Source organism: Lutra lutra, chromosome 15 (assembly GCF_902655055.1).
Source record: "Lutra lutra chromosome 15, mLutLut1.2, whole genome shotgun sequence".
NCBI classification, from domain to species: Eukaryota; Metazoa; Chordata; class Mammalia; order Carnivora; family Mustelidae; genus Lutra; species Lutra lutra.
In genome coordinates, this window is record NC_062292.1 from 49,011,452 (window position 1) to 49,035,463 (window position 24,012).

General features: G+C 38.4%; 1 protein-coding gene across 1 annotated transcript in view; it reads right to left on the reverse strand.

Moving 5' to 3' along the window:
* Positions 1-705: 705 nt before the first annotated feature.
* The window catches only part of RGS13 (regulator of G protein signaling 13), a 32,532-nt gene continuing 9,225 nt past the window's right edge, over positions 706-24,012 (reverse strand). Inside the window, 4 exon segments of the mRNA XM_047705321.1 lie at positions 706-1,766; positions 2,942-2,986; positions 2,988-3,109; positions 21,716-21,777. Of these exon segments, the coding sequence (XP_047561277.1) occupies positions 1,581-1,766; positions 2,942-2,986; positions 2,988-3,109; positions 21,716-21,777 (415 nt within the window). The 3' untranslated portion in view covers positions 706-1,580.

The window sequence follows — 24,012 nt, forward strand, 5'->3', positions numbered from 1 at the left end:
AAAATATTTCTTGAGTACTTTCTCAGAAATAAACCCTCAAGTATTTATTCTGTGTTATAATAGCCCTTTGCTGATTGAGAAGAATTGCAGTTGATGTTCATTTTCATGTCATACAGCATGGGTTTATAGGCGTCTTAAAATAGTCATGTTATTTTAGTCAAATCTGAGACCTGAGAAACACTTTTCATAGTAAAATTAAAAATCTTGAACAATATTGTCCTTGAGTTAATTCTTTGGCAAAATGATATTAAATATTCTATGTATTTTGTTCTTCATCAAAAACAGAATATTTATCCATCTGTGTGTAATGTTTATACGCTATGCTATATGCTAAACAAACAAGTCAAGTAGCTATGACTTGCTTCCTCTGGAATCTCCTAACAAACTCTAAGAAACTGCTATGAGAGGATAGGCAAAAAATAGTCTTTTGCTGGAAAAATAACTTCATTGTGTCTTTGGAAAAAAAAGCATAGATTTATTTTTAATTTTTTATTTTTTATTGACATATAATGTATTATTAGCCCCAGGGGTACAGGTCTGTGAATCACCAGGTTTACACACTTCACAGCACTCACCATATCGCATACTCTCCCCAATGTCCATAACCCAACCACCTTCTCCCTCCCCCGCTCCCCCCCAGGAACCCTCAGTTTGTTTTGTGAGATTAAGAGTCTCTTATGGTTTGTCTCCCTCCCCATCCCATCTTGTTTCCTTTTTTCCTTCCTTACCCCCCAAACCCCCACATTGCCTCTCAAATTCTTTGTATCAGGGAGATCATATGACAATCGTAAAAGCATGGATTTATAAGACTTTAGTTTATATTTAGATTTATTGATTATCAGGACCATGATAAATTCACATTGTGAGGAAACAATACTTAAAATATAGGAACTAAGTTTTCTACCCTTATATCAATATACAAATAAATGAAGAATTTTATACATTATTAATAGCTTAGAATCATCAGCAATTTTTCACATGTAGAAGATATATATGATATAGAAGTTTAATTATGAATAGGAAAATTTCACAGATAAAATATCTCTCAAGACACAACTTTTTATATTACTCATAATATTAGACCATTGATTGTACTTCATATACTAAGTTTGTCTACTAACTGAAGTTATTACAAGCACTCCATCTGTACAATACACTCACGCTAGAGACAGCTCATATAGCTACAGTTTTTAAAGAACTGATCTGTGCATTATGACAACAAAATTTCACTAATAAGAAACCATCATTATTGACTACTGTAGTAAAAACTTCATAATATTGGTGTTATGAAGGCCTTCATTTTTCCTATATGTTACATGAGCTACATAGGCAAGCCATAAACTGTGTTTTTCATGTTATAACTGTTCAAGAGTCCATCCCTTTGGGGATCTGTTTTTCTTTGAGAATGAGAAGAAATTAATATGCAATTTGATTTCTTCTATTTCATTCCTCTTCTATTTCTGATTGTAAGTGTGTGATGGTGTGTGTGTGTGTGTGTGTGTGTGTGTGTATGTGTTAATTAAAGAAACAAAGCCAGCACTTTCAATACACCATTTTCAATTTATACTTTTGAGTGATAGTTAGGAATTGTTGTTGGACGGAATAGTCTTCAAAAGTCTCTGGTACATTTCTGACTTTAGAAATCTGGGATAGGAATCCCTTTCCATGTGCATATACACTATCCTTTGAGCCTCTTCAAAACACGTTTGAGTGGGTTCTTGAATATTCCTGAAGATAGTTTCTCTTGTTGAACTGTCAATGTTAATCTGAAAAGTGAAATTGCATGCAGAGCATAAGTAGGTATAATTGAAGATAGAAACCATAATGGAAAGGTTTAATTTTTTCCCCTCCCCCCCTTTTATTTACTGGAAAAAGGTAATTTTTTCTGAAATTCTGTAGATATCCAAAAAAAACTTTTAAGAGACAAACTTTGCTTTTTTAAAACCAAACATCCACCTTCCTATCCCAGGTTAAAAAACAAAACAAAACAGAAAACACACAGCCCAAGACCAAGGAATCTCGGAAACCATTGCTTACTTAGATGCACTGGTTTGTTAGTGGAGTCTACAAACAAGGAAGTTTATGAGATGAAGGTCTCTTTTAAGGAAAGGGAAGTTGGTGCTATTTTAAAGTTTATCTATCTTAGTAGACATGAATGTTGGTTTCAATGAATATACCCTGAAATGGGAAGAGAGTGAAGACAAGTGGAGAAATAAAGGAGAGAAGTGGTTATTTCAATAAACCAAGTATTTTCCGGATAAGAGTTTTGAGGAACAAGTCAATAATGTATGACTGTCCTGTGAGATGGGAATCTCATATATCATTGTCCACCTTTATCCCTTGACAAGAATTTTCATTCCTTATTCTCTCTCTACCAGGAGGGGTCCCAGTGTTTCATGCCCTCATGACTCTCTATTTTCTTGAGGCCGTTGTAAATGATTGGCAGAAATATCAGTGGGAATGTTTGCTGATTGGCTGGTTTGGAACTGAGGTGAGCAGTGAGTTTGGTGTGGAGGCACAGACTTTTCCCAAACCACTGGGGTATTTAACATACCAGTGTATGGTATCTATAGTTCCTTCCAGCAAAGTCGATTCTTCTTTACAAGGACTTCTTCTCCTTTTCTCTCTCTCTCTCTCTATCTCTTTTTAAAGAAACTCTCCCAGAAATTAGGATAATTTAGTGAGAAGAAGATCTGGGGCCCGACAGGCTTAACTTTGAATCCTAACTCTCTCACTTATCTGCTCTGTGACACCGAACAAGCTAATTAACTTCTCAGATTCTCAGGCTTCTTATCTGTAAAATAAGGTCAACAATATTGAGTTTGTAGCATAGTAGGAGATACTGGATATGAAGTGCCTGGTACATGTGTGTGCTTGAGAGATCTTAGCGCCCTCCCCGGGATATACTGATTTCCATTAGCCATCACTGTCATGTAGTTACCTCTCTAGGGGACTGTGGCTGGATGTAAATCTTATAAAGTTTTTTTTGCCCTAGAAATTCTGCTCCACCGTGAGGCAGTTTTCTTATAGGTTTCACAGGCCATCCAGAATTTAATATTCTCATCACTGTGCTCCATTTTTAAGTATGCTGTATAGACTACTGGACCATCTAAAAGTAATGGAGAAATCAGTTTATTTTCATGGATCAAAATCATTAGAAAATCTGAACAATATTTAATGCAGGTTAAAACCAAAGTCTAAATCAAAGCTTCCAAATTATTAAACAAGTGAATATTATATAATGATACACACACACACACACACACACACACACCACATCACACTTACATCCAAAGCATATTTTGACAATGTTAGTCAGTAGTGGGGTCATCGTTTCATTCCTTTCTTCTGAGTCATTCAGAGGAAAATGTTCACTGAAGTGGGTGGGTTTGGGGCAGGAGAGGTCACTGGGATTCAGAAACAGGGCTTAAGTTGGATCAGTAGACAGAGCTCCCTCATGAAACTGACATGAAGATCTAAGTCCTCCCGCCAAACTGGAGGGTCAGAACAAGGTTTAGAATCTCAACAGACAAGTCAAGTTTGAAAGAAAAATATCCAAGTCATGTAGAAGTAATAAAATAATCAGGTTGAAAAGCCTGGGGTGTTTCTCAGTATCCAATCAGAGCAGGAGAACATGGTTGGAGGAAAAGTTCAAATTTTCATTATGCTTTATGGTTCAAATGAGAAAGGAAGGACTAGACGAAGAATGGAATTCAGGTGCGGTGTTGGAAACTATCTCAAAATAGAGAACAGGACAGTGGGTATGTGCAGCATGACCATCAGATGACTCTTGATGCCAGAGATGATCATCGGTAGTTTTGGTATTAAGCTGTATTTTTGGAGTGGGTAGATAAGGACATACGTGTGAAATGTGCTTTTCTGACGGAGGCACTATTTTGTAGAAAAGGGTTAGGCAAGCTCTCAGAAATATAACACATTAAAGAAAATCTCTGGGAGGACTAAACATTCTCAATATTGAGGAGGAACACTCTCAGAACTTCTTTTGGTGACTGGGAAGTCTCTTGGCATATCTGAGAAATTGAATTGCTAAATGATGAAACAATGTAACTTTAATTGATAGTAAATAGAAGTGTGTGTGTAGGCACATTGAATATGTGACCAGGCATAGGATTTTGATTAACAATATTTTATTCAGTATTATTAACTGCCATAAGAAATAATGGTAATGAGATAGAGTACCAATATAAAGTCAAGTTTTCCTAGATCTTCGTATTACAGAATAGGCTGAGTTTTCTAGCACTAGAAAGCCGTAACTTCTTGGCTTCTACTGGCTCTGTCAGCAGTGATACAAAAATAAAGATAGCAATTAAGATATTTTTATTCAAGAAAAAAACTCAAAAAGAGGCAGATCCTCTCTTCAATTTGCAAGAAATGTGCCTTCGTGGGAACACACAAAATTAGAGCATGTCTCATGAATATCATGAAAGTCTAATCTTCATGACATTCGGTAGGAAATGGCTTGAAAGGAACAGTTGAGTTGAGAGGACAGATGAGATGGGGATGGAACATGTATAAAAATGTAACAGAGGAAATGATATGGATTAGATATTTCTACCCAATGGGGGAGTACATTTTATCTTAGATTTCAAACAAGAAGTTTCTTTTCACCACCAAGCAACTTTAAGATGTGCCTTGCCTCATCACAGGCACAGAAAGCTAAGGTCAGAGACAAAGACTGTAGCAAGTGGAGCTCGTCTTAGAGAAATAGCTGAATGGGAAGGCAAACCAAAACCAAAACAAAACAAAACCATAAAAAACAAATCAAAACAGAAAGCCATTTCTAGCTTAATAAGTAAAGCTGGAAGACAATAATTTGCAGTGTGTGTGGAAAGAAATGGAGTTCTAGTTAAGAAAATAAAAAGAATTCTACATACTTTGTACTTAGTGGAATTTCGACAGCGCTTCATGAGGAACAGAATTGGAGAGTCCTAAAAGAAAGAAGTGATCTATGGAACAGGGTAAAAAATGAGATACCAGATAAAATCTATAGATCCTGGAATGAGTGTCAGCTACCAGGCTACTTGGATGGCTTGAGTGGAAGGGTAGGTCGGGGGGGAAGGTGATGACTTGGAAACCAATATTAGATTCTATGTTATAGAATTCTGAATTTGTGTTTATACTTTAGTTTAATTGCATAGTAAAATCTTTAGAGATTCTCGTTTCAGAACCTGTCTGCATCTGTGTCAGCCTTCTCTAACTTCTCTCCTGATTGAGTGGAGGAAGGGTTTTATGGGGCGGGCCAAATGGTTCAACAGTTTTCAATTTACCCAGGGCCTTTGCTCATGAAACCATCCATGCATTGCTGTTGATATTTTATATAGATACTTGATATGATAGATTGTAGTATTGATCTTAGTTACTTCCTGCCCTTCTTATAGGAGGATGACATTTTATGTCCTACTTATATCAGCCTTGCTTATTGGACTTGTTTTAGCCAATGAAATACATGCAATGTGCCATGGACAGCTGGAAGAAGAAGGTTTTAAGCAGAAAGTTTAAGCAGGTGGTCTGCCATTACACTTCCAACTGGTCTTGCAAAGGACACATTCTGGAAAAGAACCTTTTTGTCTGAAGGTCAGAATGAAGATATGGAATAGAGCTGGAGCTGAACCCGGTCACTGTGTGACATGAACAAGAAATGAACCTTTCTTGTAAATTGGTGGGATTTAAATGTGGTCTTTTACCTGACCTGGACCTGAAAGCTGACATGGATCACTTGAACCTCTCTGATATTTCAGAGAAGATTCTGGTGCCTGGAATCAGTAGACTCACATGACTGGTATGTTTTATAGAATTTTTATAACTTAGTCAAGTAAGCAGCTGAAGATGCATTTGTATAAAAGTGTTCCAGGAATCTGAGTAATTATTAAAGTTGGAGCTGATTTGCTCAATTGAGAATTTCTACTGACTCAGACAACAAATGAATTTAAAGGTGGAAAAGCCTTTTCCAAATTGGGCGGTGTGGCCCAAAGGAGCCCGTTCTGAAGTTGTAAATGCTACTCCTTCCTGAGCATTATACTCCAGAGACCGTGATTCTGCTTGAGCAGAGTGAATAAGGAGAAACAACTAGAATTGCTCATTAAATGGAGAAGATGGAAAAAATTGGTTTATATCATATATAATGCATGTTTTTTCTTAAGAATGCGAGTGATGCTTTTGGGAGTCTCTAGCATGTTCTTTTTTAAGCTAGTCACTGAAATTAGTATTTCTATGACACAGAAGGTAACACATGTCAGTATCTTGAGGCAGAAGGAAAACGTGACATTCCTCCTGGCTGAGTCAGAACAGTGGTCCATCTGTTGCAGGATTGTTTTCTGCAAGGGGAAAAAGCTTACACCACAAATTAAATCCTAACGTTTTTCTATGTTGCAGTCTTTCGTCAGAAATGCACCTAAAACAATTTTAAATTTATTTTATTTTCAATCTGTACCGCTTGGGATAATAAATTCCATAATTGTACTAGACTCTATGTAAAGTTTTTAAAGTAAACCTGCTTTATTGAGATTCTCTAGTTTGGTTACTATGATATTAATCATTTATGATTTTTCTCTTAACTTCTTTTTGCTGTGTTATTATAAAAGTAACTTAAAGTACTATGAGTTGTTTTTAAATACAGAAAACTTCTAATAAAGATAATAATGATTATTGACAATTTGATATATTTCCCTTTGTTTTTTCAGCCCTTTGTTAATGTTTAACTTTCTATCTAACTAGTATTCATTCATTGATACAAACACAGATATACATATAAATTACTGGCATTATGCTGTGAAAGCAATTTTGTGTCATGGAGAAATCAGTTTATTTTCATGTTTAATATGTAAACATATTTATTATTTCATATTTAATATGTAGGAACACTTTCTTCTTTTGATTTTTAAGGGTCACATACTAGTCTATTGCAAGGCTACCCTATTTTATATTTAGCTACCCTGCTATTATTGAATATCTATGTTGTTTCCCACTTTTATGTTGTAAATTATCCTACATTGAATGTTTGGTGTATGAATCTTTGCATCTGTAATATTTTCTTAGAATTAAAGGGTGGAATTCCTAGGTTGACAGATATCGTATTTTTGGAGACTCTCGATACTTGTTGTAAAATTGCTTTCAGAAAGATTTCATTATTTTTCATTACTAACATTAGTGTCAAAATGTCTGCTTACTCCATCCTTTCCAGTCTGATGGGGATAAAACCAGTGACTTGCAATTGTTTTAGATTTTTAATATATCAATGCTGAAACATTTTTTCTTTCTTACTGCCCATATCTCTTCTTTCTGTGAATTTCAAATCATCTGACAATTTTTTTTACATTATTAGTGTTTTCTGGAATTTTTTCAGATCTTTACATATGAGAGACACTGTTATATTCATTGCATTATCTTCTGTTCTCTTTTTACATAGTATTTTTGTTTATGATTTTTGAGAAAAGTATGTAAACCATCTGATCTGAAAATAAACCTCAGTTTGTCTATCTGACCTGCTTTCAATCTCTTTTGCACTTTTGTCAGAGAAAAAAATCTCTATAGCAAAAATCTGGCCACAACTCTTTATTAAAAACCTTTCAACCTTTTCCCATTATTGCCCTCATAAAAAAAGCCAGACCTTGGCAGTGGCTACAGGGCCCATGAAGATACAGTGTTCTCTACCTCTTTCTTTGTCACTTCTGGAAACATTCTTGGTTTGAGTGTTGCTCCTGGCCAAGCCGTGTGCCACCCCCATGCTGTAGTACAGGCAGTTCCTTCTGTGAGGTGGGCTTTGTACTCTGATCTAAGACTCATGTGGAACATCTCAGTTTCTGGAAAAATTTCTAACACTCCCCTCCCCCAACTAAGTAAGTGTTTTCCATCTGTTGACAAATAGCACCTAGCCCATCTTATATAATTACAGTTCCATCTCACCCTGCATCACAGTCCGTTCTATCTACCCCTTTACCTTTGATTACTCTCCCACTCCCGGGCTCATACTTTGCGAATTAAGACTATAGGTCCGTCTTCACATGCCCAGTGCCTTTGCACTGCCTGGTATATAGCAGGTACTGACTAGACCAGTGTGTCAATCCAGGCTTTCGGACTCCTCATACTTCTATGTTTGAAAGTGATTATCCGTAAGTTTTGAAATGTGAAGAAGCAAACCATAATTATTTAGCATCCAGGGAGCACCAAAGACCAGAGGATTTTTACCTGGCATGTTGTTACTTTATGTTTTTTTGACACTGAAACAACATGTCCTAATGGAACAGGGATGTGTCTAAAAGGCCAGGTTTTGTTGTTTTGTTTTTCTCCCTCAAGGTGAACAAGTGCGCGAGGAGTTAGAGAAGACAAATAGTACCATGTGGAGGGGCTGCCACCCAGCAGGGGAGGTAGTGTGAGGGCTGCCGAAGGGAACCATGGCAACAGCAAGGGATTAGCAGAGGGCAGAGTAAATTATAGTGTAGGAAGCTGCAGATCCACAGCGAGCAGCACAGAATCTCTCTCAGATGAAGAGAGCTGAGGGAAAGGTTCTGTCTCTGGGATCAGGAGGCATGTGATGGAGTAACAACATCCATTCGTCCCTTCTAATGTCTGCTTTGTGCCAGGCTGAAGATGCAACCAGGCACAGGAATTGGAACCATCTTCACAGCCTCCAGAGATATGATAGTCCTATAGCATCCAACCTGGCATTTCCAAGGCTGTTTGCAGGTGATCGTGATAACTGAGGAAGGAAGGAAAGTATATACCACCTTGAAGGATGACTTTGACCCATATCAATGGTGATGTAAACTCTGTGATTCACAACACCTGCCTATTTAGAATGGCTTAACTCTATGTCTGCTCTGGAACAAACTGAAGAGAACATACAAAAATATGTAACTGGACTTTCTCATTTGAAATCACCTGGGCAAATTTTATGTGGGCACTCTACATTACATTACACTCTACATTACACTCTACAGTCATTCTACCACCCTTCCGTAATATCTTGGTTCTTTAACTCGCCAGAAACTGTTTCCTCTCTTCTCCCTTCTCCCTTCCTCATCTCTCTTCAGCTCTGTGCTGATGACCTTGCCTCAGACCTCACAGAGAACACTGATTTCATCAGATAGAGATTCCCTTATCTTCTCCCTCCTTTCTAACTTTTCTGCTGAACTGGAAACAATGTCTGAGTCATTCTTTTCTAACTTCCACTTTATCATGGTTTCTCCATGACTTTGCTTTTCTTTGTTGCTCTTGAAATTGTCCCTGCCCTCTTCTATGTCATCACTTTCTTTCTCTCTAACGGTTGCCATCACCTCTAAGAAAGCTACTGTATTTCCCAAATAAAATAAAAAATGGCTCTTGACTCTATGTTCTCAGCATTGACCTCATGCCTCCTTCTAACCTGTACTCTTTTTTTCTGCTGACCTTCACCCCAAAACTTACATAAATAATTCCCTACATTCTCTCCCTTGCTTCCTGTTGTCCTATCCATTCCCATGCCCCTAAAACAGTTCCTGTCAAGGCACCACTAGCTTCCATATTGCCATATCCAGTGATCACTGGTCTTTCCTCATCTTACCTTTCTTCTCAGCAATCTTTGACACAGTTCACAGCTCCCTTCCTGAAATATGCTCTTCTTTGCCTTTCATGGTGATGTACTGTTTTGGTCATTCCTAATTCCCCCGAAGCTCTTTTTCCACCTCCTTTGCTGACTCCTCCTCTTCTCTGGATTTGGCAATATCAGCATGCGCCTAAGCTCCATTTCTGGATCTCTCCTTTCCTTTCCCTCCCTCTTAGTGATCTCACAGTCCCATGACTTCTGTTAGAGTCTATATGCTAAATACACTTGGCTTTGTCTTCCCCACTAACTTATAGTCTTACATGTTTTTTTGCAATAGCTTCCCCAACCAGCTCTCTGTTTCTTTTTTTCAGAAGAGAACCAGAGAGTTTTTGTTGTTGTTGTTGTCTGGGGAAAAGGGGCAAGGGCAGAGGGATAGGGAGAAAGAGAGAATCTTAAGCAGGCTCCATGCTGGGCTCAATTTCATGACCCTGAGATCATGACCTGTGCTGAAACCAAGAGTTGGATTCTTTTTTTTTTTTTTTTAAAGATTTTATTTATTTATTTGACAGAGATCACAAGCAGGGAGAGAGGCAGGCAGAGAGAGAGGAGGAAGCAGGCTCCCTGCTGAGCAGAGAGCCCTATGTGGGGCTTGATCCCAGGGTCCTGGGATCATGACCTGAGCCGAAGGCAGAGGCTTTAACCCACTGAGCCACCCAGGTGCCCCCAAGAGTTGGATTCTTAACTGACGCCTCAGAGGGTACCCTTAAAATCACATTGACCCTTGTTACTCTGCAATTTAAAGCTTTTTATGTGGCCAGTAAGGCATATACTTATGTTATGGTGAGCATTGTTTATTTGAAGACAATGTCCTCACTTATATCTCCAGGCCTTTTAAACATGGCTTTACTCTGCTTGGGCCACTCTGCCACAGATCCCAGCCTGGCTGGCTGCTTCTCATTGTTCAGCTCTTAGCTCAAATTTTACCCCTTCTGACAGTTGTCCTCTAGTCATACACTTGAACTGTCCCCTTATATCTGCCTTCTCTTTGCCATGTCAGCTGGTTTTATTTTCTTGAAAGCACTTACCACTTTCTGGAATTAATGTATTCATTATTTATTTGTGTGTTTGTCTATCTCCTCCTCTAGAGGGAGCACATGAGCTGAGCACAGTGACCTTATAGGTATCTTTCACCTCTGTCCCAGTGCTGGGAAGGTTTACCAGACACATGGAACGACTGAAAGAATCATCCAAGCAAGTTAGTTGCAGTTTTACTAATTTCTTTCTATTTTGGGTCAACATCACTTAAGGAAAAATTTTTGGTAATTCTCAGGTACTTTTATGAGAAATTAACAAATAGTTCTGACATTTTTTTTTTCTGATCCATTAAAAAACTTATAACTACTTTCATGTCCATTTGCAAATAATGTAACTCTCCTAAAAACTTGGGTGTTTGGAAACTTGGAAGACTTTATATCACCTGCAGACTTGGAAATTTCGCAGGGTACTTTCTGCTTAACTCATTATGGAGATTTTTAATGAGACCAATTTTTACACTAAATCCTGAGGAATCCTATACACTGTCTCTCTACTGGACTTCTAAAATAGTTGACTATTTTTAAAGTACTGTCAGTCAGACCTCCTTATTATTTTACAACAGTCTGAATCAAGTTCCAGCTCAGATCTGCCTCTTGTGAGAAGCTTTCCCCAGAGACCTGCCATCCCTCCCCATCTATCTTCACCCCTTAGCACAAACCTAGTGTGTATGTGCTACAGACCTACCTACGAGGTCTGTGCTAGGTGATCTGTTATTTCTAGTCTCCCTTCTTTATAGTTGTTCACAAATTGTTTATGGTACATGTATATTTTTTTTAATCTTTAATTGTGGATGCCTTCAGGAAAGTACTTCCACTGTCCCTACATTATACATAGTTGGAACTCACTAGACGCTTCACAGCTCAGGGATCATACTTCACACAGTATGCTAAAACTTAAAGCAGTTTGTTCTTAGCAGTTGTTTGAGCAATCTGTTCAGCCCTCGGATTCTCATAGGATGCTTCCCAAGTGCACATTTTTCTTCAGTCACAAACTACACTTTTGGGATATACTTTAAGTGCTGCTCTTCTATAAGGCTATCCTAACCCAACCTTGCAAGTAATTTTATGTCAAAGAAATGTGTGTCTGTGTTTTTCTTTCTATATCTAGAGCTTCTTTCTGCTTGTCGAATGTAATAATAGACTCTTCAAGGGAAAGGCCAAGCTTTATAAAACCATCCTTACTCTGGAAGCAAAAACCAAAAACAAACCAAATGAAACCAAACGAAACCCTGCCATTTAGCCCTTTCTTCATCCTTTGGTGAAAATGTTGTCAAAGGCTGTTATTTTTAAAAAGTGTGTGTTTGCCGTGCCTTTGAAGTTCCATTCAGGATATTACTAGAAGTAACAATCACCATTTTCTACTTTACCCCAATGTGCTATCAGTTGTAGGCTTCCCTGTTTTCTTCTGGGAGATTTTCAGTTTTTGGAAAAAATCTACTCTTTTCCCTGTGTTATTTCATGTGGTAATGGGTGCATGGAATTTTTTTTCCCAAGCACATTGCCTGGTACCTAAGTGCTTAAGATTTAGTGAATGGATATTGAACACACATACTCTTTTTAAAAAATTAACTTGTTTGTCAATAATGAATCATTGAATAACATTTAGGCTATTAGCATTCTTAATTTCTAATTAAGTTCTTAATTTTGACAGGGTTCTGTTCTTAAATTGATGATATTCTTAGATCCCCTCATCTCAAGAGGAAGTTGAACTTAACAGTATTGTAATAGCTAATACTTAATGGCTGTTCAGTAAACATCTCTTAAACCGATTCCTGTTCATCCATTGAAACCATGCTTAATACCTTTCCTTCCTACATGTAGTTTCTGAACTACATGTTCTTAGAAATAGTCTTTTAATCTATGTAGAAAGAAGCATCTACGTATCTTAGGTAGAGAACGCATTTTACTAATGTCCTTGGTTAATGTAAACATACCTTATTCTCTGGCACATTTAATGTCTCTTTGTTTTGTTTTGTTTTGAATTATCTTTCTGGTTGGATGGTCCAGAGATTGAATTGTTTTATCCCTTTTTTAATTATGTGATTATTAAATTTTACATGAATTTCACAGTAATTCAATTTCTCCTAAGATTCTTATTCTGCTTTTGCTGGTTTTAATAAAGAGCAGTATGTTGCCTTCCCATCTTCATCTTTTCTGTAAACTTTGGTTATTCTCATGACACTAGACCTCTAAATAGCTAATTGTAATTAGGCTATCACTTAAGGTCATTAGATCATTACCAAACAACTAACTGTATTCACTTTGTTTATGAGGCCTTTAGGACTGGCACAGAAAGTTTTATGTAATATGGCTTGATAGTTTTATCTTTTCTCACTAATATTTGTCTTATGTTATTATTCATTGAACATTTATTAAATGCCCATTGGATACAAAGCACATTTTTAGCCTCTGGGACAGGAGATGAAAGGTGAATGCTCTCTGATCTCTGTTTTCAGGGAATTTAAGATTTACTGAGAAAGTGTCTGTGGAAAAAACCCAGTACGCTAAATAACCATATTTAGAAGCAGAATAAATAATGATACTAACGGAAGAGAGATGGCAAGTATTTCCAAGAGATTGCAGGGAAAAGGTGGAAGTTGAATTTTACTAGCCAGGATGGGCAGATAACAGAGTAGACAGAGGACTTGCCAAGAAACCTGGAGCAGGTGTGCCATGGAACAAAGGTCACCCTGGCGGAGGGGTGCGTCATGTGAGGGGGGAGAGCTGCGGCTAAATTGTAGAAAGTGTGTTTGAGTTTGGGGATAAAGGGTCTTGAAGGCCAAGTTAGAGATTTTGAACTTTTTGGTAAGCAGCAAAGAAAAAGGAATGATATTCAGAGACATGCACTTTATTACTAATAAAGTAACTACCAATTATTGCATGCCTAATCTGCATCAGCCTTTAAGCTAGGTGTTTTGTGGTAACGTAAACAATTATGCTGGAAAGATGGGTGATATTATCCCCATGTTACAGATGGAGAATTTAAAACTTCAAGAGGGAGATTGTGCAATATTGCAAAACATGGATTGCAGCGGCTGGGACTGAAATCCAAATTATTTAGCGGAGGATCAATCAATATAGCTGAACATATATACTTTTGTCTCTTCCTCTCATTCCAGTGTCCTAAAATTCACCTCCAAAATTTCAATTTTAAAAATTCATAATCATGCTGGCAAAGTGGATCACAAAATATGAGGAATACTTGAAAAGTAAAAGGCTGGGGCGATTCATAAAAAAATCCTGGCCTCAGATGTTTATTGGAAAGGGTTGTTAGGCTAGGTCTGGAGGTGTGGATCCCAGTACGAAGGACCATGAAGTAATTTCCAGAATAGCTGAGGGAGGGGTTCCTGTAGAAGGAGCCAGGGATCTATACCTCTGGAGGTCACACTCTGAGTTAGCTGTCTCCATACCAGGAGGGGCCCTTGTGTCAGAGAGATCAGGAGTGCCCCAGAAACATGGCCACCCCCAGGAGTAACAGGAAGTACTCTATTCAGAGTCACCACCAATACATCCCATCAATTAAATCATTAAGTAGCATAGCTAACTCCTCTCCATAGTCAATAGGTGTAAACAGATGAAATATTTGCAGAGAGTCTAATGGGGAATCTCAAATAATAAGAGGCCTATAGGCAACAATTAGCAAATATTTGATGGGGACAAAGTCCATTTAAAAAAATACCAAATTCAGGGGGGAGGAGTCAAGATGGCGGAGAAGTAGCAGCTGAGACTACTTCGGGTAGCGGGAGATCAGCTAAATAGCTTATCTAAAGATTGCAAACACCTACAAATCCAACGGGAGATTGAAGAGAAGAAGAACAGCAATTCCAGAAACAGAAAATCAACCACTTTCTGCAAGGTAGGACTGGCGGAGAAGTGAATCCAAAGCGACGGGAAGATAGACCGCGGGGGGAGGGGCCGGCTCCCGGCGAGCGGCGGAGCAACGGAGCAAAATCAGGCCTTTTAAAAGTCTGTTCCGCTGAGGGACATCGCTCCAGAGGCTTAACTGGGGTGAAGCCCAGGCGGGGTAAGTGAGGCCTCAGGTCCCGCAGGGTCACAGAAGGATCGGGGGTGTCTCAGTGTCGCAGAGCTTACCGGTATTCGAACGGGGAAGCCGGCTGCAGAGACAGAGCCGAGGAGTGACTCTCAGCTCAGGGTTGCCTTGAACCGGTCGCAGGCTCGGTCAGCTCGGAGCGTGGCCGGAGGCCAGGGTGACGGGAGTCATTCGGTGCTGTTCTCTGAGGGCGCACTGAGGAGTGGGGCCCCGGGCTCTCGGCTCCTCCGGGCCGGAGACCGGGAGGCCGCCATCTTTATTCCCGTCCTCCGGACTCTACGGAAAGCGCTCAGGGAACAAAAGCTCCCGAAAGCGAACCCGAGCGGATGACTCAGCGCGGCCCCGGGTAAGGGCGGTGCAACTCCGCCTGGGGCAAAGACGCTTGAGAATCACAACAACGGGCCCCACCCCCAGAAGATCTACGGGAAACCCAGCCAGGACCAAGTTCACCTACCAAGGAGAACGGTGGAATTCCAGAGGAGAAGAAAGCAAAGCACGGAACTCATGGCTTTCTCCCCATGATTTTTTAGCCTTGCAGTTAATTTAATTTTTTTTTCTTTTTCAATTTTTTTTTTCTTTTTCTCTTCTTCTGCTAATTTTTTTTAACTTTTCCCGTTTTCTTTTTTTAACGTTTTTTAAATAGTTTATCTAATATATATATATTTTTTCCTCTTTTTATATTTTTTCTTTATCGGCTTTCTTTTTTTTAATAGCTTTTTTTTTTCTTTCTTTCTGAACCCCTTTTTATCCCCTTTCTCCCCCCTCACAATTCAGGATCTCTTCTGATTTGGCTAAAGCATATTTTCCTGGGGTTGTTGCCACCCTTTTAGTATTTTACTTGCTCCTTCATAAACTATTATCTGGACAAAATGACAAGGCGGAAAAATTCACAACAAAAAAAAGAACAAGAGGCAATACCAAAGGCTAGGGACCTAATCAATACAGACATTGGTAATATGTCAGATATAGAGTTCAGAATGATGATTCTCAAGGTTCTAGCCGGGCTTGAAAAGGCATGGAAGATATTAAAGCAACCCTCTCGGGAGATATAAAAGCCCTTTCTGGAGAAATAAAAGAACTAAAATCTAACCAAGTTGAAATCAAAAAAGCTATTAATGAGGTGCAATCAAAAATGGAGGCTCTCACTGCTAGGATAAATGAGGCAGAAGAAAGAATTAGCGATATAGAAGACCAAATGACAGAGAATAAAGAAGCTGAGCAAAAGAGGGACAAACAGATACTGGACCACGAGGGGAGAATTCGAGAGATAAGTGACACCATAAGACGAACCAACATTAGAATAATTGGGATTCCAGAAGAAGAGGAAACGGAGAGGGGAGCAGAAGGTATATTGGAGAGAATTATTGGAGAGAATTTCCCCAATATGGCAAAGGGAACAAGCATCAAAATCCAGGAGGTTCAGAGAACCCCCCTCAAAATCAATAAGAATAGGTCCACACCCCGTCACCTAATAGTAAAATTGACAAGTCTTAGTGACAAAGAAAAGATCCTGAAAGCAGCCCGGGAAAAGAAGTCTGTAACGTACAATGGTAAAAATATTAGATTGGCAGCAGACTTATCCACAGAGACCTGGCAGGCCAGAAAGAGCTGGCATGATATATTCAGAGTACTAAATGAGAAAAACATGCAGCCAAGAATACTATATCCAGCTAGGCTATCATTGAAAATAGAAGGAGAGATTAAAAGCTTCCAGGACAAACAAAAACTGAAAGAATTTGCAAACACCAAATCAGCTCTACAGGAAATATTGAAAGGGGTCCTCTAAGCAAAGAGAGAGCCTAAAAGTAGTAGATCAGAAAGAAACAAAGACAATATACAATAACAGTCACCTTACAGGCAATACAATGGCACTAAATTCATATCTCTCAATACTTACCCTGAATGTTAATGGGCTAAATGCCCCAATCAAAAGACACAGGGTATCAGAATGGATAAAAAAACAAAAACCATCTATATGTTGCCTACAAGAAACTCATCTTACACCCGAAGACACCTCCAGGTTTAAAGTGAGGGGGTGGAAAAGAATTTACCATGCTAATGGACATCAGAAGAAAGCAGGAGTGGCAATCCTTATATCAGATCAATTAGATTTTAAGCCAAAGATTATAATAAGAGATGAGGAAGGACACTATATCATACTCAAAGGAACTGTCCAACAAGAAGATCTAACAATTTTAAATATCTATGCCCCTAACATGGGAGCAGCCAACTATATAAACCAATTAATACCAAAATCAAAGAAACACATCGACAAGAATACAATAATAGTAGGGGATTTTAACACTCCCCTCACTGAAATGGACAGATCATCCAAGCAAAAGATCAACAAGGAAATCAAGGCCTTAAATGACACACTGGACCAGATGGACATCACAGATATATTCAGAACATTTCATCCCAAAGCAACAGAATACACATTCTTCTCTAGTGCACATGGAACATTCTCCAGAATAGATCACATTCTTGGTCCTAAATCAAGTCTCAACCGGTATCAAAAGACTGGGATCATTCCCTGCATATTTTCAGACCACAATGCTCTAAAGCTAGAACTCAATAACAAGAGGAAATTTGGAAAGAACTCAAATACATGGAGACTAAACAGCATCCTTCTAAAGAATGAATGGGTCAACCAGGAAATCAAAGAAGAATTGAAAAAATTTATGGAAACAAATGATAATGAAAACACAACAGTTCAGAATCTGTGGGACACAACAAAGGCAGTCCTGAGAGGAAAATATATAGCGGTACAAGCCTTTCTCAAGAAATAAGAAAGGTCTCAGGTACACAACCTAACCCTACACCTAAAGGAGCTGGAGAAAGAACAAGAAAGAAACCCTAAACCCAGCAGGAGAAGAGAAATCATAAAGATCAGAGCAGAAATCAATGAAATAGAAACAAAAAAAAACAATAGAACAAATCAACGAAACTAGGAGCTGGTTCTTTGAAAGAATTAATAAGATTGATAAACCCCTGGCCAGACTTATCAAAAAGAAAAGAGAGAGGACCCAAATAATAAAATCATGAATGAAAGAGGAGAGATCACAACGAACACCAAAGAAATACAGACAATTATAAGAACATACTATGAGCAACTCTACGCCAACAAATTTGACAATCTGGAAGAAATGGATGCATTCCTAGAGACATATAAACTACCACAACTGAACCAGGAAGAAATAGAAAGCCTCACAGACCCATAACCAGTAAGGAGATTGAAACAGTCATCAAAAATCTCCAAACAAACAAAAGCCCAGGGCCAGACGGCTTCCCGGGGGAATTCTACCAAACATTTAAAGAAGAACTAATTCCTATTCTCCTGAAACTGTTCCAAAAAATAGCAATAGAAGGAAAACTTCCAAACTCATTTTATGAGGCCAGCATCACCTTGATCCCAAAACCAGACAAGGATCCCAACAAAAAAGAGAACTACAGACCAATATCCTTGATGAACACAGATGCAAAAATTCTCGCCAAAATACTAGCCAATAGGATTCAACAGTACGTTAAAAGGATTATTCACCACGACCAAGTGGGATTTATTCCAGGGCTGCAAGGCTGGTTCAACATCCGCAAATCAATCAATGTGATACAACACATTAATAAAAGAAAGAACAAGAACCATATGATACTCTCCATAGATGCTGAAAAAGCATTTGACAAAGTACAGCATCCCTTCCTGATCAAAACTCTTCAAAGTGTAGGGATAGACGGCACATACCTCAATATTATCAAAGCCATCTATGAAAAACCCACCGCAAATATCATTCTCAATGGAGAAAAACTGAAAGCTGTTCTGCTAAGGTCAGGAACACGGCAGGGATGTCCGTTATCACCACTGCTATTCAACATAGTACTAGAAGTCCTAGCCTCAGCAATCAGACAACAAAAGGAAATTAAAGGCATCCAAATCGGCAAAGAAGAAGTCAAACTATCACTCTTCGCAGATGATATGATACTCTATGTGGAAAACCCAAAAAACTCCACTCCAAAACTGCTAGAACTTGTACAGGAATTCAGTAAAGTGTCAGGATATAAAATCAATGCACAGAAATCAGTTGCATTTCTCTACACCAACAACAAGACAGAAGAAAGAGAAATTAAGGAGTCCATCCCATTTACAATTGCACCCAAAACTATAAGATACCTAGGAATAAACCTAACCAAAGAGACTAAGAATCTATACTCAGAAAACTATAAAGTACTCATGAAAGAAATTGAGGAAGACACAAAGAAATGGAAAAATGTTCCATGCTCCTGGATTGGAAGAATAATATTGTGAAAATGTCTATGCTACCTAAAGCAATCTACACATTTAATGCAATTCCTATCAAAGTACCATCATTTTTTTCAAAGAAATGGAACAAATAATCCTCAAATTTATATGGAACCAGAAAAGACCTCGAATAGCCAAAGGAATATTGAAAAAGAAAGCCAAAGTTGGTGGCATCACAATTCCGGACTTCAAGCTCTATTACAAAAGCTGTCATCATCAAGACAGCAGGTACTGGCACAAAAACAGACACATAGATCAATGGAACAGAATAGGAGCCCAGAAAATGGACCCTCAACTCTATGGTCAACTCATCTTCGACAAAGCAGGAAAGAATGTCCAATGGAACAAAGACCAGCCTCTTCCATAAATGGTGTTGGGAAAATTGGACAGCCACATGCAGAAAAATGAATTGGATCATTCCTTACACCACACACGAAAATAGACTCAAAATGGATGAAGGATCTCAATGTGAGAAAGGAATCCATCAAAATCCTCGAGGAGAACACAGGCAGCAACCTCTTCGACCTCAGCCGCAGCAACATCTTCCTAGGAACATCACCAAAGCAAGGGAAGCAAGGGCAAAAATGAACTTTTGGGATTTTATCAAGATCAAAAGCTTTGCACAGCAAAGGAAACAGTTAAAAAAAACCAAAAGACAACTGACAGAATGGGAGAAGATATTTGCAAATGACATATCAGATAAAGGGCTAGTGTCCAAAATCTATAAAGAACTTAGCAAACTCAACACCCAAAGAACAAATAATCCAATCAAGAAATGGGCAGAGGACATGAACAGACATTTCTGCAAAGAAGACATCCAGATGGCCAACAGACACATGAAAAAGTGCTCCATATCACTCGGCATCAGGGAAATACAATCAAAACCACCATGAGATATCACCTCACACCAGTCAGAATGGCTAAAATTAACAAGTCAGGAAATGACAGATGCTGGCGAGGATGCGGAGAAAGGGGAACCCTCCTACACTGTTGGTGGGAATGCAAGCTGGTGCAACCCCTCTGGAAAACAGCATGGAGGTTCCTCAAATGTTGAAATAGAACTACCCTATGACCCTGCAATTGCACTGCTGGGTATTTACCCTAAAGATACAAACATAGTGATTCGAAGGGGCACATGCACCCGAATGTTTATAGCAGCAATGTCTACAATAGCCAAACTATGGAAAGAACCTAGATGTCCATCTACAGACGAATGGATAAAGAAGATGTGGTATATATACACAATGGAATACTATGCAGCCATCAAAATAAATGAAATCTTGCCATTTGCGACGACGTGGATGGAACTAGAGGGTATCATGCTTAGCGAAATAAGTCAATCGGAGAAAGACAACTATCATATGATCTCCCTGATATGAGGGAGAGGAGATGCAACATGGGGGGTTGAGGGGGTAGGAGAAGAGTAAATGAAACAAGATGGGATTGGGAGGGAGACAAACCATAAGTGACTCTTAATCTCACAAAACAAACTGAGGGTTGATGGAGGGAGGGGTTGGGAGAGGGGTGGGGTTATGGATATCGGGGAGGGTATGTGCTATGGTGAGTGTTGTGAAGTGTGTAAACCTGGCGATTCGCAGACCTGTACCCCTGGGATAAAAAATATATGTTTATAAAGCTCTTAAAAAAAAAAAAAAAAAAGAAAAGAAAGGATGAATCCCCAAGTTTTGTAGCAACATGGACGGGACTGGAAGAGATTATGCTGAGTGAAATAAGTCAAGCAGAGAGAGTCAATTATCATATGGTTTCACTTATTTGTGGAGCATAACAAATAGCATGGAGGACAAGGGGAGATGGAGAGGAGAAGGGAGTTGAGGGAAATTGGAAGGGGAATGAACATGAGAGACTATGGACTCTGAAAAACGATCTGAGAATTTTGAAGGGGTGGGGGGTGGGAGGTTGGGGGCACCAGGTGGTGGGTATTGTAGAGGGCACGGATTGCATGGAGCACTGGGTGTGGTGCAAAAATAATCAATACTGTTATGCTGAAAAAAATAAAAAAAAATTAAAAAAAAAATACCAAATTCATCAAACAAGAGAATTTTCCATGAGTACTTACTACATTTTTTCCCCCATGTACCTGTATTCTGGTATTTATCAACTTCCCAATTCTCTACCCCAAATACAAGTGGCTGTACCCATGAATGCACACACGTTTTTGTATTCCTTGCATTGAGCCTATGACTCTATCTCCCTAATATCCATTTTTGTTAACTCTCATTTATACCATCTGGATGTTGATACTTCCATACCACTATATGCAGACTTATATGAAGTCTTATGTAAATCAGACCCTGATAAAACAGAAAACTAACTCTGAGGAGTTTCAAAACATTAAGACTCAAACTTTTTCTTACTTTTGAAAGTACTAAGAGCAGCAAATTGTTGAGTTTTCTAAAATCCTAACTTTAGAAGGCCATGGTAAGGCAGTATATTTCAGTATGTGTTACAATTTAAGCATATTTTCTAAGGGATTTTACACGTACACTTGTCAAAACTAAAAATTCCCAGTGACTAATCTTGTTTTAATTAACACCAAAGAAAATAATAGTGGTTGACACGAGAAACTATTTTCAGGTTTTCTTTTTTTAACTGGGAGCAGTTGCCATTTAGAAGGCTGTGAGAAGAGAGGCGTACATTCATCATCTAGTGCCACCTTTTTCTGTTAGGAGTGAAACTGACTAGTTAGTCAAAGATGAAATATACGTAATACTCACATTTTGTAGCCATCAGCTTTTCAAAAGACTGGCCCCACTGTAATACTTCCTCCAAAGTAATGCTTTGAAAAGAAAAAGAAGGTGCTCATTGAACCAAAGTATTTTCAAGGCTTTGCTGAACTGCACAGAAATACATGATCTTGAAAATAATGCCAAATTATAGTTGTACTCTATTTGTGTGTGGTTTTGGATGGAAATTTATCTTTCTGTGATCTCCTACATTTTTTTACTTTCTAAATTACTAAACTTAAAAAAATTGTGAAAGTAGTATGAAATTTAAAAATAAATTTTTAAAAGATAAAGATCCATAGTCCTGTAATTTCCCTATTCCCAAATTACTACTATTAATATTTTGATTTACTTGTCTTCAGTGTTTTTGTTACTTGTGTGTGTGTGTGTGTGTGTGTTTGACTAAGAAGTAGCCATACTCTGAATGTGTGTTTGTGTACGTGCATACTTTGTGTGTGTATACATATATATGTATATATTTACTTGTATTAAGCTTTTTATATGCCATCACAATTATCTTAAAATCCACTTACAGTGTTATGACTTATAATTATAACATTATAATCTTTGATAATCATTGTGGAGTGTTCTACAAGGGGGCATTCTTTTTTTCTTCTTTTAAGATTTATTTATTTGAGAGAGAGAGAGAGAGAGAAAGAGAGAACGTGGATTGGGGAGGGACAGAGGGAGAGAATCCTCAAGCACAGACCCCAATGTGGGGTTCGATCTCATGACCTGAGCTGAAATCAAGGGTTGGCCACTTAACCAACCAAGCCACCCAGGTGCTCCTATAAGGAGGCATTCTATAGTTTACATAATTATTCTCAATGAGCATCTTGATTATTTCTCATTTTTTTAACATAAAAACTTGTGATTAAGGCTTGCTATGTTCACACAGGATAATTGCTTATGGGTGGGATTTGTAGAAGTAGAATTAAAGTGGGTCAAGAAATGCACATTTTTTAAAAATTTTTAAAGATTTACTTATTTATTTGACAAACAGAGATCACAAGTAGGCAGAGAGGCAGCCAGAGAAAGAGAGGGGGAAGCAGGCTCCCCGCTGAGCAGAGAGCCCGATGTGGGGCTCTATCCCGGGACCCTGGGATCATGACCTGAGCTGAAGGCAGAGGCTTTAACCCACTGAGCCACCCAGGTGCCCCAAGAAATGCACATTTTTAAGGTTCTTGGTATAAATTGCCAAACTGCATTTGGGTTTGCATCATGTGCTGCTGGCATCAGTAATTGTTGGCCCATGTAACTATTCACATCTTAGAGTTTATCCACAAAGTCTATTTGCATGCATTCATATAATAAAGTTAGTAACCCTATATCTATTATATGCAGATATTTTCTCTATTATTTGCTATAATTTTTTTTTACATACTGAGGGTTTGAATTTTTTCAAAGTGAATGATACGTGAATAAACGGTATAAAAACTATTTACCATTTCAAAAAATCTGTGGAAAATACTGGGTTTGAGGCTTCATTTCTGTTCGTCTTTTGGGGCTTTGTGAGGTGATTGGCAAGTGACTATGGATTCTTACGTATCATTTTATTTTCTCTCCTTCAAAATACTCAATGTGTTCATTGCTATTCAGCTTATGATTGTTTCAGTTTACAATTGGTTCACTCTTCATCTTCCTGTTTCTGATGATTTCAAGTCATCAGCTCACTATAGATACAAGCAAGCCCTATGCATTGGCTACACCTGGTGTAGGGATCTCAGTAACTGGTGTTGAGGGAACAGCTATCAGCATTAGGAGGGACTTAACACAATGAAGGAGAAGATTAGTCAAAGAGGTTAAAAAATGACCTAGAACATGGAAAAATATCAGGAGTCTTAAAAAGGTCAAATGTCTTTTGTTCTCTACAAATTTGGATGGTCCTTGCCAGTTTTAGGTGGACTATGTGCTTCAGTACTGAGGCTTAACAGTATACTGACGTTAAGATTGCTTTCAAAAAACATTTCCATGACATGGTATCTGACTAGTTGTTCTTTTCTCTTACTAGAACTTTAAGAACAGTAACCTAAAGTAACCTTTTCCATCCAGTGAAATGGTAAGTACTAGGCAAGGTATGTGGCACTCCTCTTTGTTCCACCTGTTTGTTCCCATTATATAGGAAAAAAAGAAAACCTACAACATGAGCAAAGATGCTGTCATTGTCTTGGCTTACTTAAAATAAAGCGTTGGCACTTTGTTGTTGAGAGAATTCTTCTTTATCTAAGATTCATGAGATTTATGGGAATAGATCACGATCAGAGTGATTACAGTTGGGGTTAAAGTTG